Here is a 17,361-nt window from a genome sequence, read left to right on the forward strand (position 1 = left end):
TATATATATATAAAATAAAATTGTCAGGTGCATGGACTGGACTGAGAATGTGTGGATAAAGAGCCAACATCCAAAGAAAAGCTCCAAACTTTCTGAAGAACTTCAGAAAACCTAGAGAAATACTGCTCAGGACCACATTAAAATCATAAGAAAGTCTGGCAACTAGGAAGAAAAATATAAAGAAATTAGATACAAGATTTTTGCAAAACACGAATACAGCCTTAAAAACTATAAAAACGCTTAAAAATCATTTAAAAAGTATGTAACAACCACAATAGATGTGCTCAAAAAAATACTTTGAGGCTTTTTTCTTTTCTTGCTGACAGTTAATTCTGCTCTGTCTCATATTCAGTCCACTGAACTTTAGACAAGAGCCAACAGCAGAGCTCACATAGTTTACTGGAAGGATGCGCAGCTAGCCTGGCTCTGTCAAAGATAAGGTTCAGCATTTAAGTCTTCACTACTCCACAGCTGTTTTTAAACACTTACAATACTTAACTTTTTTTTAAACTGATAATCAGTCTTTATAGAAGCCATGACAGCACTGTCCTGTTAAATCATCACTGTTAAATCATTAACACGAAATAAGATGGACGTTTGTCTTACACTTCCTCTTTCATCATAGGTGGCCATGCTTGGAGGAGAAGAATGAGCAACTGAAAGTCTTCCCACTTCTGCGCCGCTTCCAACAGCTCCTGGAAAAGGCTGTATCGTTTTTCTTCATTCTCCACATCCTCTATCTGGATCTGAGAAAAAGGTAAAAAGAGAAACCGGGTTGTGAGGAAGGCAAATCGATTTGGAATGAAAACAAAATGGCAGCTACGAGAACATTGACTGCGAGCTTTACCTAGGACACTGAACATCGAGCATGCCTGTTTCTGTTAAAATTCTGCCTTATGTGTATCGTTGATGATAAACATAACAGCGAATGCCAGCATCATCCACTGAGACGCTCATCTTAGTCATCGGGCGGGCTATTTCCACTACACACCATACGCAAAAATGGATAGAGCCCATTTCATTGATTTCAAATTAAGAAAGCTCTCAACAAACTTGACAACATAATGATTTCACTAAAGATTGCGGGCACGATATTCCTGCCAAAGCAAGATGCGAATGAACTGCACAGTCACACGCAGTCAATCTAGAGCTCCATCAAAGCTACAAAGCCAGCAAACGGAAAGAATAAGGCTTTTAAGAGTAATGGCACATTTCATTGTTATTTTCCAAAAAAAAAAAAAAAAAAAAAGGCACCTGTGGCCAACTTTATTTGAAAAAAGAAAAAACGACTGAGGGGAAAGAATGTGAGAAAAGAGAATGAAAAGGAATGAGGGAGGGATAATATGGAAGAAATGAGAGGAGGAGGAGAGGGAGGAGGAGGGGGAGAGGAGGGAAAGTAATTAATTTTCTTCTCAAAGGTTGGCTTCTAGTGTGATTTAACAGTTCAGAGAGCGGCTGATTTCTGAGGGGAAAACTATGACCTGCCAAAGCAAGGCTGCTGCAAGACAGGCTGTGTCACACACACAAACACATGTACGCACACACATGCATCACTAGCAGCCAGACTCGGGGAACGGTGTCAGCCTTGGTGGAGCGCTCACATTTATACGACTGGATTTGTATTCTATTCCTAGCGATACTTTACTTGTATAATGGTTTTAAATCCATGCACACGGCACAGATCCCACTCGTTTATTGGCTGACATCTAGCTCTAAAGCACTCATATACAGCCAAAATGAACCCCGAATCATTCGAAAATATGCTTCAATGGAAAAATCAACCTCAGAGATATACAGAAACATATTTTTACTGCACAATTCTGTTATAAACAGCAAAAGTCGTGGCAATCGACTAAAGTTCTTCTGAGACATGTTATAAATGTCTAATCATGCACTAAACCACTGGCAGCATAACAGATACACGCCCAGTGTTGTAGTCAATTGCCTTGTGATGGAGGATGGAGCAATAAATGAGTAAAGCTTAAGCTCTGGACCTTCTGGAAATGGAGGTCACTTGGGAAACAGAAATGGAATCTTAACTACCTGTAAAAAGCTCTCACTGCAATCTAAAGCTTTCAAATCCATCCCTGAATGTAAACCGCAACCCAGAGCGTGTTCATCATTATTACTGCTTTAATGCATTATGAATACTGAACATTTTCTAACTATTGATGCCTTTTTAAAGTTTTATGGACACATTTATTCATTATCTATGAAAATTCAAGGGTATGTGAGACCTTGGGATTCCCCGATAATATTCTGATTATATGTTCCCCCTGGAATGGAAAAATGATAAACGGCGAGTGCACCCAGATGCATCCAAATAGAAACTCTTTCGCATACAAAAGGCTATCAGATTGCATCGTCTCACTTGCCCACTCACACACACGTCAAAACTCACCTACAGTTGTCCCCCAAATTAACTCTGTCAATTACTTTGTGGCTCTGAGGCTTTTATTTTCTTAACAAGGAAGGATGTCAATTAATTATGCCTAGTGATTAAAACCAACATTTCCTCTGTGGCGTTGTACAATGAACAGAGTGCAGGAGGGCAAACGGAAGAGGGAGGGTGGAGTGAAACTGTTAGCAGATGCCATGAAATATATTAGCGAGGGAAATAAACCAATGTAAATATGATGTACATCAAAATCTCTTTACTATTTAAAAACTGTTTAGCACTGTCAGATACTTTCAATCTGCGTTCCACGTCTTCCCACCCTTTGCCCATCCTAATATTGATGCTTTTAGACAGCAAGGCAACATAGCATGTGATAATTAAGACCCTACATGGAGCAAAGCAGCCGGAGCCCTATTGTGTTTGTTCTGATTATTCTTCCCCTTATTACCATGCAGCGAAGCCTCGAGGATCCTTGTCCTTGTTCCAAATTATATTTATTCTTCTTTGCTAAAGGTGTTGCACCAAAATACTGTAATGCCTGGAAACAGTAATTCATCAGTTGTGCTCAAAATAAAGCATTTTAATTACCCGCAGGTAGCTCTGTAATAATCAAGTTTATGTTTTTTGACAATTATTTAAAACCAGCTTGCCTGCAGTGAAAATTCTTTCGTCACTCTTTTCTTTTGCTTTCAAAATAGCACATTTTGCTAATTCCTCCCAGATTTTCTTCAGAATTCGTTTCCTAAATCTCTGTAGCCCCCGCGTTACTCACCCTAAATCTGACTCTGACTCATTTGCAGGCTTTTATGAGATGTGTACTACTAAGCAAGTTTTAAATAGCCAGACTTTCTTTTTGTTAGCTGGCCTGGCAAAACCTAAAATCTCAGTCAGAGATAAAACGTATCACGACACTGGTTATCAAGCTGTCTTTGTCAACCCAAGCTATCTGCTTCAGTTAAACGGGGCATTTGACTTGTCAGCTCGATTTTTTGGCAAAAAACTGACCAATCAACTGCAACCTACTTTAGTCACTGTCATAAAAAAAATTTAAAAGGTGAAGACATTGTAAAGTTTTGTAATCTCTGGTCTATTAGGTTTAATTTCATCTGTATAAAATAGATCTGATATATAGGATGAATATGAAAATATAATTTCTGGATCAAATAAACTTGAATTCTGCTGTGGACCAACTTTACAGTATGCCTCTTTAAGCTGCGGCTCACTATGTTGCAAGAATAAAACCTATTCTCTCAGTAGAGAATGAAAAATCAAAGTAGTCATTGAAATGTGTGTTTTTTTAAAGATGTGATTTTAAACAGAAATTCTAAACATAACCTGCTTTAGACTAGGTTTACTCGTCATAAGTTAAAAAGGGTAAACTTCGTGATACTGTCTTTAACCTCAACATGGTAAATGGTAAATGGCCTGTATTTATATAGCGCTTTACTAGTCCCTAAGGACCCCAAAGCGCTTTACATATCCAGTCATCCACCCATTCACGCACACATTCACACACTGGTGATGGCAAGCTACATTGTAGCCACAGCCACCCTGGGGCGCACTGACAGAGGCGAGGCTGCCGGACACTGGCGCCACCGGGCCCTCTGACCACCACCAGTAGGCAACGGGTGAAGTGTCTTGCCCAAGGACACAACGACCGAGACTGTCCAAGCCGGGGCTCGAACCGGCAACCTTCCGATTACAAGGCGAACTTCCAACTCTTGAGCCACGATCGCCCCGCAATCGTGGCTCCCCCACAACATACTTGTTAATACAATAATCTTGCGTTGTTGTGCACTCCTCTCATCTTAAGTTGTTCAGAGAATATGTTGGACGTTTTCATATTTATAAGTCACATATCAAATCACAGCCCACAGCCAAACTCAAACCGCAATTACAAATCAATGCTGAGATTCTTTTGTTTTATTTCATCAAAGATTTTGACCAAATTAGTTGCCATGTGAAACTAATAAACATATTGTGTTTTTGCAGGTGTGTGGATCTGTGTCATTCCCAGTGGTGGAGTTGTAAATCTCCTGTGTGCATACAAAGGCTGCAAATACCCACACACCACATTCCTACTATCTAAAAAGTCTTTTTTTTATGTTAATTTTTTTTTTAATCAAGCACTGATCTCCTGTATGGATAACAACATCTGTAAAGTAACTATTTTTTTTATTTTTTCCCCCTCAAGACAGAACCAATCATAGCACAGCAACAGCAGGTCAGGCATTGATTTTTCCATCCTAAGTACTGTGTATGTGGCTTTAGTAAGCGTGATAAAAGAAAAGCACGGGGAATGGCCTTAATGTTGTGTTTATCAGGTGTCACATAAGTGGGAATCATTACTATGTTCATAGAACTACCTCAGTGCTGCAGAAACAATGGTTTATTTTTAAAGCCAAGGAAAACATAAAGTGCTATAGGTTATCAGGAAAAAATACCATACCATATCCACTGTGCAATATTTCTCTATTGTGTGAAAATAAAACAAATCAACCGAAAACAGCAGCTTTAACCAGCAGCGCTAGTTGTTTAGCAATAAAGAAGAGGCAGCAAAAGACACTTTAGGCAGTAAAACGTATGTTAGAAATGGTATGGATTGCTCTTTTTTAATTTCTTTTAAATAATCACATGGAAATACTATATATTACAGATAAGGTGTAGAAAAAATTTCTACCACACATTTCCCTTAAAACCAAATTGAGTAAGTGTGGAAAAAAACTGAAATTAAGACTTCAGTTCTTGTAAACCACTTGCAGCCGCTCCCACTGAGAGATCCGCAAACAATATGATATGCCATAATACCGACAGAGAGAAATGGTTGCACAGGGTGAAAGTACAAACTGCGTGTAATTTTAAGTATAAAAAAACCAATTCTTTTCTGCTGGCACAGCCAACGCTGCTGTTAAATTATGACAACAGCATGCTAAACTGCTCGCCCACTGTGCCTGGAGGTAGCCACGGTGCTAACAAAAAGATATACATCAGTGTTACATAGAGAACAAGAAGAAAGCATGGAAATGAAGAAAGCAGACAGGGGGAGGTGGAAGTAAATGAAACATGACAATGAGCAGTTACCAGTAGCTGCTTTATTACCCTCTGTCAGCCTTTTCAGCAGGATGAAGAACTGAAACTGCTTGTGTGTGTCTTGATATGCAATTGCAATGGGACACTGCAAAATGCCCATCTCCATCTACTAATGTTTGCTATGAAGTTTCAAGACAAATCATTGATTTAGAAACACTTTGTACAAAACGCTAAAAACTGAAACAGAAACAATGAGGCTCTTTTTAAAATGATTATGATTTCGAAGCCAGCATGTTTCAAAAAAGTAGGGACAGGGAGATAGAAATGAGGCGTTCACCAACATCTGAAAAACTGCGGGAATGGCAGTAATATTCAGGTCTCCAGGATAACACAGTCTCTATTAATAACACACACTATCTGTATTGGAAATCGTGACTTGGCTCTGGAAACCCAGACAGAAACACTGTAAGCGAAAATACAAATATGTTAAATCACTAACATGCAAAGGGAAAAACCTATATAAAATATAGCCACAAATTCTGCTGCCTTCTGACCTTCTGCCTGAGTGTATTTAATGTTGCATAACAGTAAACAATGATGGATAAATCAAAAATCTGGAATTCTTTTTGCAAATCTTCAAATTGTGTCTTGTAGAACCACCCTATGATCAAGTAGCTCGTAGAACCACCTTTAGCAGCAATAACGAAGTGATCATCTTCTGTATGACTTCTTCAGTCTGTCACATCATTGTGAAGGATATTAGGCCCACACTTTCAGTTCATCTGGAACTGAAAGTGTTCCAGATGAACACTTTCATTGCATTTCATTGCGACACACTGATTTTTTTCTTTTTCAGCTCAGCCATTTGGTTTTAGATTTACTGCTCTGCTTGGGATCTTCATCCTGTTGCATGACCCAGTCTGGGCCAATCTTTAACTGTGGGACAGAAAACCTCAAACTTCACTCTAGAATACTCTGGCACAGGCGAGTCAATGACTGCAAGGTCCTCACGTGCAGCTGCTGAAAAAATCCCCCAAAAAAACAAAAACAAATCATGAGCCTGCACCTCTGAGCTCAGCAGTTGGTATGAGGTGTTTGTGCTGTGCTTGGTTTGGCATTTCTTCTCATCTGTTCAAAGGACATTTTTAACATTTATAAACAAGCCACACTTTTTTTTTCCTAATTGTATTGTCATAAACTTTTACATTTAAAATGATAAGTAAGGGCTGTATAATATGAGACGTTCCTTTTTTGGAAGCAGTTAGGGTTTATTTAGTTGTTCACATGACTTATCAGTATAACTGAAAGTTTAAAAGTCTGCATTGTTTTACAAGAAGAATATCTGACACATTATGAAATGAAGACAAAACAGCCAAGGAGAGCCTTACATATCAACATGCTGCACTGCTGAGTGGTAAAAGTCCTGCTTTAAGGGAGATGGGAAAAACATTTTCCTTTCAAATCTACAGCAGTCTCCTCTTGGTCTCGTCTAAAAGCTTACACAGCATTACATGAGTTAGAAAGATTGACTGAAATGTCATACCTTGTAAATCTTCCTAAAGCTGAAAAAAACTGCTTTCACCTTTTTGAAAAAGACTAACAGTAATCAGAGTTGATTGTAGTTTGCCAAAAACAGTGTTGTGTAGTCCAAAAGGTTCTCGCTTTGCAAATTGAAAAATTGCAATGCATTCTAACTCTGCTATCAGCATATGATAATAAAATAGGAGTGGAAAAAAGACAGGAAGAGTGCCAGTGTGTGAGAAAGAGATAGGGCCACATCAATAGCAAAGCAAAAAAAAGAAAAAGAGATTGTCAGAAACCTCATGGGCAAAAACACATACAGTTCTCAGAGGATAGAAATGGAGATGAAGTATAAAAGACCGCAGCAGACGAGTCCAGATGACGTTTACTGCTTTAGAAAGAGAAACTATATATGTATGCGAGTGTGTTTGAGGGGGTAGACAGATGAAAGAGTCACTTGCATGAGACTGCTTTCACTCCATTAATGGGGAGACACACACAAAATACAATGAGGACCATGCAAACATGCACGCAGAGAAGAAGCAAAGAAACAAAGCTCCATAACCTCTGTGAAACTGTTTTCACCATATGTCACAGTCTTTCCTTAGGCTATAAGATCCCACTAAATAAATATTCCAGCATCAAAGTGTTCATCTGTGGTCTGTTAAATATGCACGGCTTTCATCACACTTGAAGGTAATACTGTAGATAATTTTAGAACGAATACCCTAAATGCTGAACAATAATTCTTCAGGGGTAAACATAATATTCCAATGAAATGAGCCCCATATGCCGTCTTCAGTACATTTGATCATTTTACAATTTATGGCATCCTTTTAAATGAACTGAACAAATCTATAATAGCTTGTTGTTGGTTAAGTGACTAAGAGGACTTAGTTCAGTACACATAAAACTAAAGAAATATTCCTTTATTAAAAGGCTTATATTTAAATCAACTTGAACAAATTGTAAAAAATCTTTCATTTTTCAAGCATGAAAATACACAAGCAAAAATACCATTATTAACACTATTATTGCAGGTCACAGCACCAACCTGAGCAGGGTTTTATGGGTTAAAGTTTTTGTCTTATATACTGTTAAAGTAAATTTTTATGTTTTGACATGTTAGCTAATGTATTTCATATGTCAGCATACAAAACAACACTAAAAGAAATGGTCTATAGGTACTCAAAGCATAAAAGTTAAGCAAAGGACTGCCTTTCCTTGAAAAACCTGCCTTCTACCCATTTTATTGAGGACTGTCAACATCCACCCTAAAAGCAGTGTACAGTGCAACATAGATGTTTAAGGGCACGAGAAGGTTTGAGGTAATTACTAAGTGCCTGACAGGTACGGCATAACATTTATTACAGTTTGCAAACATACCGCTGTTGCTTGAGCATGAAGCTATGAAGCTATGTTAGAGTATAGTGGGTGCCAAGGCTTGAAGAACTGCCTCTCCTCTTGTTACGACCCAGAGACATAATTGGCAATGCATTATTTGCACCTCAGGTTGACAGTATGTTTTCTCTCTCCCTCCCTGCCTACATGTTCTAATGCGAGTGACTAGACTAGAGACTGATGGTCCATACATTAAATTGACCACCTGGCTATGCTGGCTTAAGGCCTATGCCACTCACTCATGTTTCTGACGCCCAACCAGGCCATGCTACGCCATACCAAGCTTAGTGTTAATGTTTGTGCTTTCATGTGAGCTTGTTAAGAGTTACTAGACTCTTTTTTTTTTTTTTAGTGCATAATCTAAATATCTTCAAAACGTTGCACAAGCTACAGAGCAGAGGAACCTTCTTTTTTGGTATTCCTTTGTTGGTTTATGTTAAGAAGACAGAAAAGTACTCATTTTTGCACTAGTTTGTAAATTGTTGATATTTTATATTATTGTTATAGTAAAAATATAAAGTGTTATAAATAGAACAATCTCCATAAAGCCCATAATCACAGTTCTTCAACCTACAAAGTCAGTATTCAATAATAACATCATTATACCTTTCATAGATTTAACCCCATTATTTTTTTTTGGTAGTTGCTCAATTTCTGACAGCATTCTGGTGGAATTTTTAAATTTAAAACCGGGGACTGACATAAAGCAACATTTTAAGAAGAAAAAAAAAAAAAGAAGCCAAATCAGGCTTTATTTGACTTGAGCATATGTGTATGACCACGTGTGTATGTTTGGGGTGATTATGTTGGTGGAAAGTCCACTGACTGCCAAGCTTCAATTAATGCTAAAAATCTATTTAGGGACAACAGTAGTTGTAGAGTGCCAGATAAATAGAATTACTGCAACTGTGTGAAATGAGCATTTGATCTTGCAGCCTTTGAAATGGTTTCTTCAAAGATGGGGAAGCAGGTCTGCAACCATTCGCAGTCAGATCCCATCTTCACAGCAGCACTTGGTGAACCAAGACGGCAATAAGGTGACAATAAAATGGCAATACGCTGCTGTTAGTCTGCTATAAGTTTGCAATTGAATGGGGTCAAGTTGGCCATTACATACAGTCTTGTTTGTGATAATTATGTGTCATAAAAGATAAATCGGCAAGCACAGCAAGAGTTCACCCAGAACCTCACAGAAATTGAGGAATTCCTCCACAAGCAGTGACGCAGCTGCTGTAAGACAGCTTATCTGCAAAAAGATCTTGCTTTTATAGCCAGAAGCATGGCAGATTAGTTGTGCTCATCAATCCAGAGTGACTCAGACTGATTGCAACAGGTTGGGAATCTGCCTTCTTATAAATTAGGCAGGAATTATTTGCAGACTGTCTGGGAGCGGTTGCAGTCAGTCCAAGTTGGACAACGATTGCTCCTAGACAAGTTGCCTCCCATCAAATTACTCATTGCTCCATTAAAACAAATTCCCAGGACCCTACAAACTTATTTATGACCCTACGTTTTCTTCTTTTAGTTCAAAACTGATTGTGGGCATAACGATGTTGCAGTCTGTAGATACCTTTTGTAGCTTCACATAAAAGAAAGGTATGATCACATGGTCAGTAAACATAGGGAAATAAGGGGCCTGCTTAACATTTGACAAAAATCTACTGCACATGTTTTTTTTTTACCAAAGTGTTCATAGGCTGAGGTTTAATTATGGTAAATGGTAAATGGCCTGTATTTATATAGCGCTTTACTAGTCCCTAAGGACCCCAAAGCGCTTTACATATCCAGTCATCCACCCATTCACACACACATTCACACACTGGTGATGGCAAGCCACATTGTAGCCACAGCCACCCTGGGGCGCACTGACAGAGGCGAGGCTGCCGAATACTGGCGCCACCACCAGTAGGCAACGGGTGAAGTGTCTTGCCCAAGGACACAACGACCGAGACTGTCCAAGCCGGGGCTCGAACTGGCAACCTTCCAATTACAAGGCGAATGCCCAACTCTTGAGCCACGATCGCCCCCTAAATTATTGATTTAACAGAGCAACCCTTGGAGTAATTGCTTACTTGCTGGAGGTTTGAGGGGACAACCAGAGTTCTGAAAACAGTCTTCATATCTACATTTCCTTTTGACAGCTCTCCGAAAATGAAAAGGCTGCAATATTCAACAGCTGTTGACCACCTCCTCTAAATTATCGTCTACTTCTGCAGTCATTCCTTTTCACATTCGGTGAAACAGAGCGACTACTTAATGCAGTAAAAGGCTTTTATATATATTACCTGCAGACTAAACGGATTACAGTCAAGACAGGAACCTACTGCAGTCGTATCAGATACAGCTCTGATGACAGTGATTGATGATTAATGCTTACATTTTCAACATGCACTAGTTTTTTTTTATTATTAATTAATCAAATCATGGCTTCAAAAAAAATAAAATCTCAGTTGTCTGTAAATGTAGAAGACAAACAGCTCAATCACTCACAATCAGCAAGGGGGAAGTCTGACAAATAACTCCTAGACTCAACAATCAGTGCTGCTGGTCAAGCTCTGAATGGTTTTTTAAAGTTTCTTTAAAGTTTAATAATTACCATTTAAACTCTCAACATCAATAACTTTCATCAGAGGTTCATTTTAGAAAAACAGCACAGAGTCACAGCTCTGCCTCTGTCTGCCTTAACAAAACACCCTATGGCTAGAATCTGTAATGAACAACACTGACTACAGTGTAAACAATTGTGGATAATATGTGCTATATAACACAATCATGCACAGCCCATATATAAATTTAAGTTAGTGCTGTCAGCGTTAATCTTCTTAAAATGACATTAATGCAGTAACTGCATTAAATCTCGGTTAGCGAGTTACTGCGGATCGCCACGTGGGTGGGGCTGGACGACGCTAACACGTTAAGAGCTAACTGCACTAATGCGTTGACGCCGTGCAGCCCCACGCACGCTGACAGCACTAACTTAAATATAATGTTACATCACTAAATATAAAAAAACAATATATAGAGTATTTAGATAGGCATATATAATAGAAACTTCAAATTCACTGTTAACTGGTAAATAACTAATGCCACAAATACTTGAAAACTGAGGCACAGCATTGCTTGAGCTAAACGACCCAAGGATATCAGGTAAAATGTGAATCTCTGTATGCCTTCAGTCTGTTTTTCCCCATTGTTCATACTGTACAATCAAAGCAAAACGGTTGGCTAACTGGATGATGACTTACTGCCTACATTAAGTTGAACTATGAATGAATCAAAACACAATAATCATCGTACATATTTTTTTTTAAAAGCCCAGAAATGCGCTGTATTTGATAGCTTGCTGCGAGACCTCACACCGAGCACATCTACTGCGGGTGGGTTGCCTGTTATCGGACCCGGAGTTAGCAACATCCCCCAAAAACACGAAGAGGAGAGTCCTGGCCCCTAGCCCTGCCAGTGTAGCAGAAATGATGAGGACAACAGCAGCCGTTCTTCTCTGCGTGAGTAGCTTAATGTTGTTCGTGTGTAATTTACGTTGAGTAGGCTAACCACGTTATTACATTAATGCATGTAAGGTGAACTAGCAAACATCATCATAGCTACATGCGGCTGTCTTCTTGTTTGATGGCAGATGCTCCCTTCACCCTGGCCAAAAAGGCTAAAATGACCAAAGAAAAAGTGGGAAACAGTTAAACATGAGAGGTTTTGGACAAAGTTTGTGTTTTTTCCATTGTTTAAGCACTGCTTCCAGCCAAGAGTGATACCATATATGCCCCATAGCTGCAGAAAAGGCTAACATTGTTATCTTTTTACAAAAAACCAGCTGAACATGAGAGGTTTTTGGACCAATTTTGTGTTCTCCATTCTTTAAGCACCGTTTGAGCACCGGCACCGTTTTAAAAGTACCGGTTTGGCACCGGTATTGGATAAAACCTAAACGATACCCATCCCTACCAAAATATCATCCTCATGGTGGAAAGATGTAAGTAATAAGGACACTGATATTTCAAGACAGCGCTCATTCATACTGTCAGTGCAACTTTAAATAAAAACTCCATTTATGCTGCAGTTATTAGATCACACCACACGCATGCAGACCAGCACCACATGACACCATCCCTTCATTCCTCACAAGTTCCCTCCTTGCAACTGAGTGACTGGTGGAAGTATATAGTTAACAAATCATCACCTGCCGGTGTGACACTGTGGTCGACGGGTTAATGATGAGTGCTGTCCATCACTGTCCGTCTTGGCAGCTCTCTCCCACACTCATCACATCTTACTTCAATCACGACGACGAGCACTCTCAATTCCCCCTTTCTATCAAACGAGCAGCATGAAGGGGGATAGCATTTTTTAAATAAATACCTGGGCATCTAATTGTGTCAATATGTAATATGTTGGGTGGTTGTCTATGTAAAGTAAATGACAACCACCCAAACCAATTTCTGGTCCAGGTAACTGTTTTGCGGAAGTTTTGCGGTAAGGACTGTCATGACCAGTTGCTCCAAATTAAGTGAGCAACCAACTTTATTCATAAAGCACTTTAAAAGCAGCAACCACTGACCAAAGTGCTGAACATAGGAATAAAAATAATACAATTACAACAAAAAATAAAAGCATCAATAAATTACAAGACACAATTTGTCTTTCCACTAGCCCTCCAGTTTTGTTCACCTCCTTACTTTAGTGTTCCTGCTCAAAATTGACTGGTCTGTTTTAACAGCTCTTAAATTAGCATAACAAACATTTTTCACCACCAAATTCAGTTCAGTGGGTCATTTCAGTGGGTTGTTGACTGAACGACCCCACAGGGGCGCACCACAGATGTAACAAGGTTGATTAAAACACTCAAAAGTCAATGAAAGACGTGATCATCGCTTTTATATGTTCATGTGCATAGTGTGGAGGATATTATAAGGCCTTGAGGCAATCAGATGTAAAACACGGTATTTATGAGTGTTTTAAGTTGTAAATTGGTCAGATTAAACACGAACATGACAGGAAGGCTAGTTAATCTCAAAAGCTATACATATACACATTTCTGAACCAGATTTTATTGTTTCTTAAAAAAAAAAAAAAAAAAAAATTCCACAAAAAACCCCATACTTTGCCTCCTCTTCCTTACTTCCAATGATAAAGTAACACGTTTTTGTGACTATTAAATTAAAGTTCAATTATTTGCAATATCCCAATAGGTTAGACTGCACTAATTTGTTCAAGTTCATCTCCACCCTTAAGTGTGCAGTTAATGTACTTTGCTGTTGGGTAATACTTGAGAATGTTGCTTTTTGACCTTTGTTTCAAAAAAAATTAACCTTTTTCATATTTCTAGACTTAATTTCAAATTGTAATTCATGATGATATTTTAAAATTTAAAACGATATGATAAGGTCATGCATATGATTGCAATTGCCATGCACCGATTAATCAAAAATGGTTACTAACAAAAATGTGCATAGTAAACTCTTTTTTTGAAATACTCTGCATCACAAGCAACACTACACCTGACAGCCTCGTTCAGCTAATGTGACCCATGAGTCTGCTTCTCTTCAAAATCAAATTCAAGTCACAGATGCTCCGTTTCTTCCTAAATTTACACGGGCTATTAGTGAAACACTGTGTGAACCTTTGCCCCCATCAACAAAGCTACCTGATAATCTTCTCTATGACTTGGCAATTATCTCAGTCCTTGACCTGAGAGGCAAGAAGAAGAAAAAAAAGTGAAGGGAGAGAACACGGGATGTGGGCATGTCAGTGTATCGGACTGGGAGTGCCAGCGGAGCCATGGGATGCAGAGATCTCGTTGTCTGGCCTTTACTGAGAGCGCTCTGAATGAGCTCATCAATATTCATTGACCTGCTCTGGCTAATGTCCCCAGCGACGAGCAAAATAAAGTTACAGAGGTCGCACACTTCACAAGAGGGGAGAAAGCGGGTTGGGAAGAGTGAGGCAGAAAATGAGCGATGCAGAGGAAGTGAGTGGAGTTGATAAGAGGGGGCAGGTTTAGGGGGAGAAAAAAAAAAAAAAGAGGGAGAGAGAGCGCAAAGAGAAGCAAACACCAAAAGGGCAAAGCCTCGAGGCCTGTAGGGGTTTCAGGAGTTTATTACGAGTTGAAAGTGAGACGCATAAAACATGCAGGGGAAACATAAGTGCAGAGATAAAGACACACAGGCCTGTGGAGAACAAACAAAAACCCACACAAATACCCTTGTGTATGCATGACATGACAAGTTGAGTGCAATGACAAACAAATACAGCTTTTCTAACCTCTCCCTCTATTCGTTTTGCATTTTCTGTGCACTAACTTTGTAGACCCACATTGCATAACATGACACCTGGGTGTACATAATGGCGCACGCCTCAAGAGAGGAAGAAGAGTAAGATAAGAGACCGGAGGGGGGAGAGCTCAGAAGACAAAACACAGAAGAGGAGTGGCTAGAAAGCAAGAGTAGATCGGTGTTAGAAGGAGAGAACAAGCTTGTCGCTTAAAACCATCTCGACACACAGCGGCGCACGGTAACATATTAAACCCAGTGTTACAACTGCTCATTCTCCTTAATCATGCATGCGTACATAGCTCGATGAATATTCGAGGTGTGAGGAAGATAGCGTAACTTAAGATGGGAATTTGCTTAAATTATTTATGTGTAAAATTTCGTTTAAACAAAAATTCAAAGGTAGATGTGAGCTGAAGACTGCGTTTACCTGGCGCTACGAAGCAGCAAAGAACATGCCAAAAAAGATAACATCGCAAGAGTCCCTTCCCCTTCATCTCAGTTTTCACTGTCTCTCTCCCTCTTTCTCATCTGGCACCGCGCTGCCCACTCCTATAACTTCAGCTGTCCTCGGGCTCTTTTCTTCTTATTTTTCCTCCTGTCTGTCTCCCTCTGCACATCCCTTCTTTTCTTGTTTATTTTATTGCTCTGCCTCCTCTCTGGTGTTTAGGGTCTTTTTTTTTTTCTTCTTTCCAAGTCATCAGTGATCCCACCAAGATGACAAAGCACTGTGCTCATCTCTCCTGGCTCCAAGTTAAAAACAGAGCATAAATAAAGTTTTCAAAAAAAGAGAGAGAGCCCAAAGGGGATAGATAAAAGCTGCCAAAACAAGTGGAATTATAGCTGGGGCTTTGCCATCACGACAATGACCCCTGATCTGTTGCATTAGGCTGTGGCCATAAGATAGCTTTCTCAACCCCATCACATTTATTATTTATCTACTTGGAAAGAGACTCTGCTCGCTCTTTGTTCTTGTAAAACCCTCTTCCCACAGTACAGGCTCATTCGCTTTCATCAGACAAATCTTTCCCAGCTTCCCTGTCCGGCTTCTCCTCTTCACATGTTCCCCACCGCGGCAACACGCTGTCATTTTTATAAAATTATTTTTTTATTTATTATTTTTTGCACACAATTCCTTGTTGTGCCTGTTAATAATCAACAACACCATTGTTCTGTCAACCAGAAACAATCCCACTTGTGTTCCTGTTTGTATTCCTGTCATATCAAACAAAGACTGTAGTTCCAACAAAATAGTATGCCATCCTTCAACGTCTTTCATGTCAAGCAAAGGCTTATCTTAGCACTCGGGTGTTGCATACTTCAAACGGTTGCCTTAATATTTAAATATACAGCAGCTGTGATGGGGGTGTTTTATGATATGGCGGGAGGGCAGATGCACTTAGGTGTGAGCAAACATATATGTTTGTCCATGTGTTGGCAAACCCATATGCACTTGTAACAACACTTAAAACACACTGAGGTCTTAAGCCCTTTTCAAATATTGTGCCTGTCATGTTTACATATGCATGAAAGCCCACAAACAGATGTATTCTATAATTTTCTGCTTAATTGGTGCATAAAAATGGAAATTCTATCAACGAAACAAAAGCAAAGACTGATACAGAGACTGTGGGAAACAAGAATCAGGAGTGTGTTTAGATATAACTTTCTATCAAGACAGGCCATGAAAAAGAACGGACAAAGAGGAAATAATTGGATACGGCAGAAAGTGAATATAAAGAATAAAATGTGTTTTTATGATTGACCTGAATAATTATATACTTTGGGAATATGTTTGGCCGACTAACCCATAATTTCAACCTTATCAAATATGAATAAAAAATAATCAATGAATTGCAAGTGGGGAAAAGGACATGACATTTTGAAATGTGAAATGGGGAAAAAAAAGGAAGGAGAAGAAGACCCGCCTTCGGGAAAAGTCAGACAGGCTAGGTTGGATTTAATGTGTGAGGTCGGGAGGGGGTGTAGCTACAGAGAAGCTTATGGAGGGAATGGCAGAGCACATTCTGCTCACCTCACTTCATCCATATTATTATATAGATGACACACTGCTTGGTCCAAACAGCATCAAAGCAGTGTTTCACGGCAAATGATCCATGACATTGACGGAGACACGTCGCATCAATCTGTGATCACTGCTTATTCACCCACACAGACATGCATGTGATTTTCCTTCACATTTACAGTGAAAAGCTATATGAAGGCTTTAATGCAGAGAGCCACCTTCTTTCACTGCACTTGAGTGTGTGTAGGTGTGTGTGTGGCCATTATTGCTAGCACTGCCATGGGATTTGGGATACTAATTAACATCGCCACAATACGAAATCAAGGCAGTAGCAGAGATGGCAGCTACGTCAACAAGCACAGTGTACACAAAGTACAGTGTGCACCTACGCAGAATAAGCGCACACACCTACACTTACATGCATATTTGCTTTCCGACGTTTCCTGATTGTCTTTGAAATGTCATAAAGAAATAACCTTAAGTAAGTAAGTAAAGTAAGTAAAATTTTATTTATATAGCACCTTTCAAGATAAAATCACAAAGTGCTTTACAGAGGCAACACAAGTCAAAACAACAACCAAATTAAAAATACCATAAAATCATTACAAACAATAAAATAAATAAGAAGGTGTCAGTTTCCTACAGAGTTAAAAGCCAGGGAATAAAAATAGGTTTTCAATCTGGACTTAAAGACCTGCACTGAT

General features: G+C 39.2%; 1 protein-coding gene across 1 annotated transcript in view; it reads right to left on the bottom strand.

The window, feature by feature from the left end:
- Positions 1-17,361, bottom strand: part of nbas (NBAS subunit of NRZ tethering complex) — a 186,909-nt gene that overhangs the window by 32,476 nt on the left and 137,072 nt on the right. Inside the window, exon 48 of the mRNA XM_013913956.1 lies at positions 607-746. Coding sequence (XP_013769410.1) covers positions 607-746 — 140 coding nt within the window. The remainder of the gene's footprint in view (positions 1-606; positions 747-17,361) is intronic.

Source organism: Pundamilia nyererei, unplaced genomic scaffold (genome assembly GCF_000239375.1).
Source record: "Pundamilia nyererei isolate P.nyererei 1_Seehausen unplaced genomic scaffold, PunNye1.0 scaffold00161, whole genome shotgun sequence".
Classification (NCBI taxonomy): Eukaryota; Metazoa; Chordata; class Actinopteri; order Cichliformes; family Cichlidae; genus Pundamilia; species Pundamilia nyererei.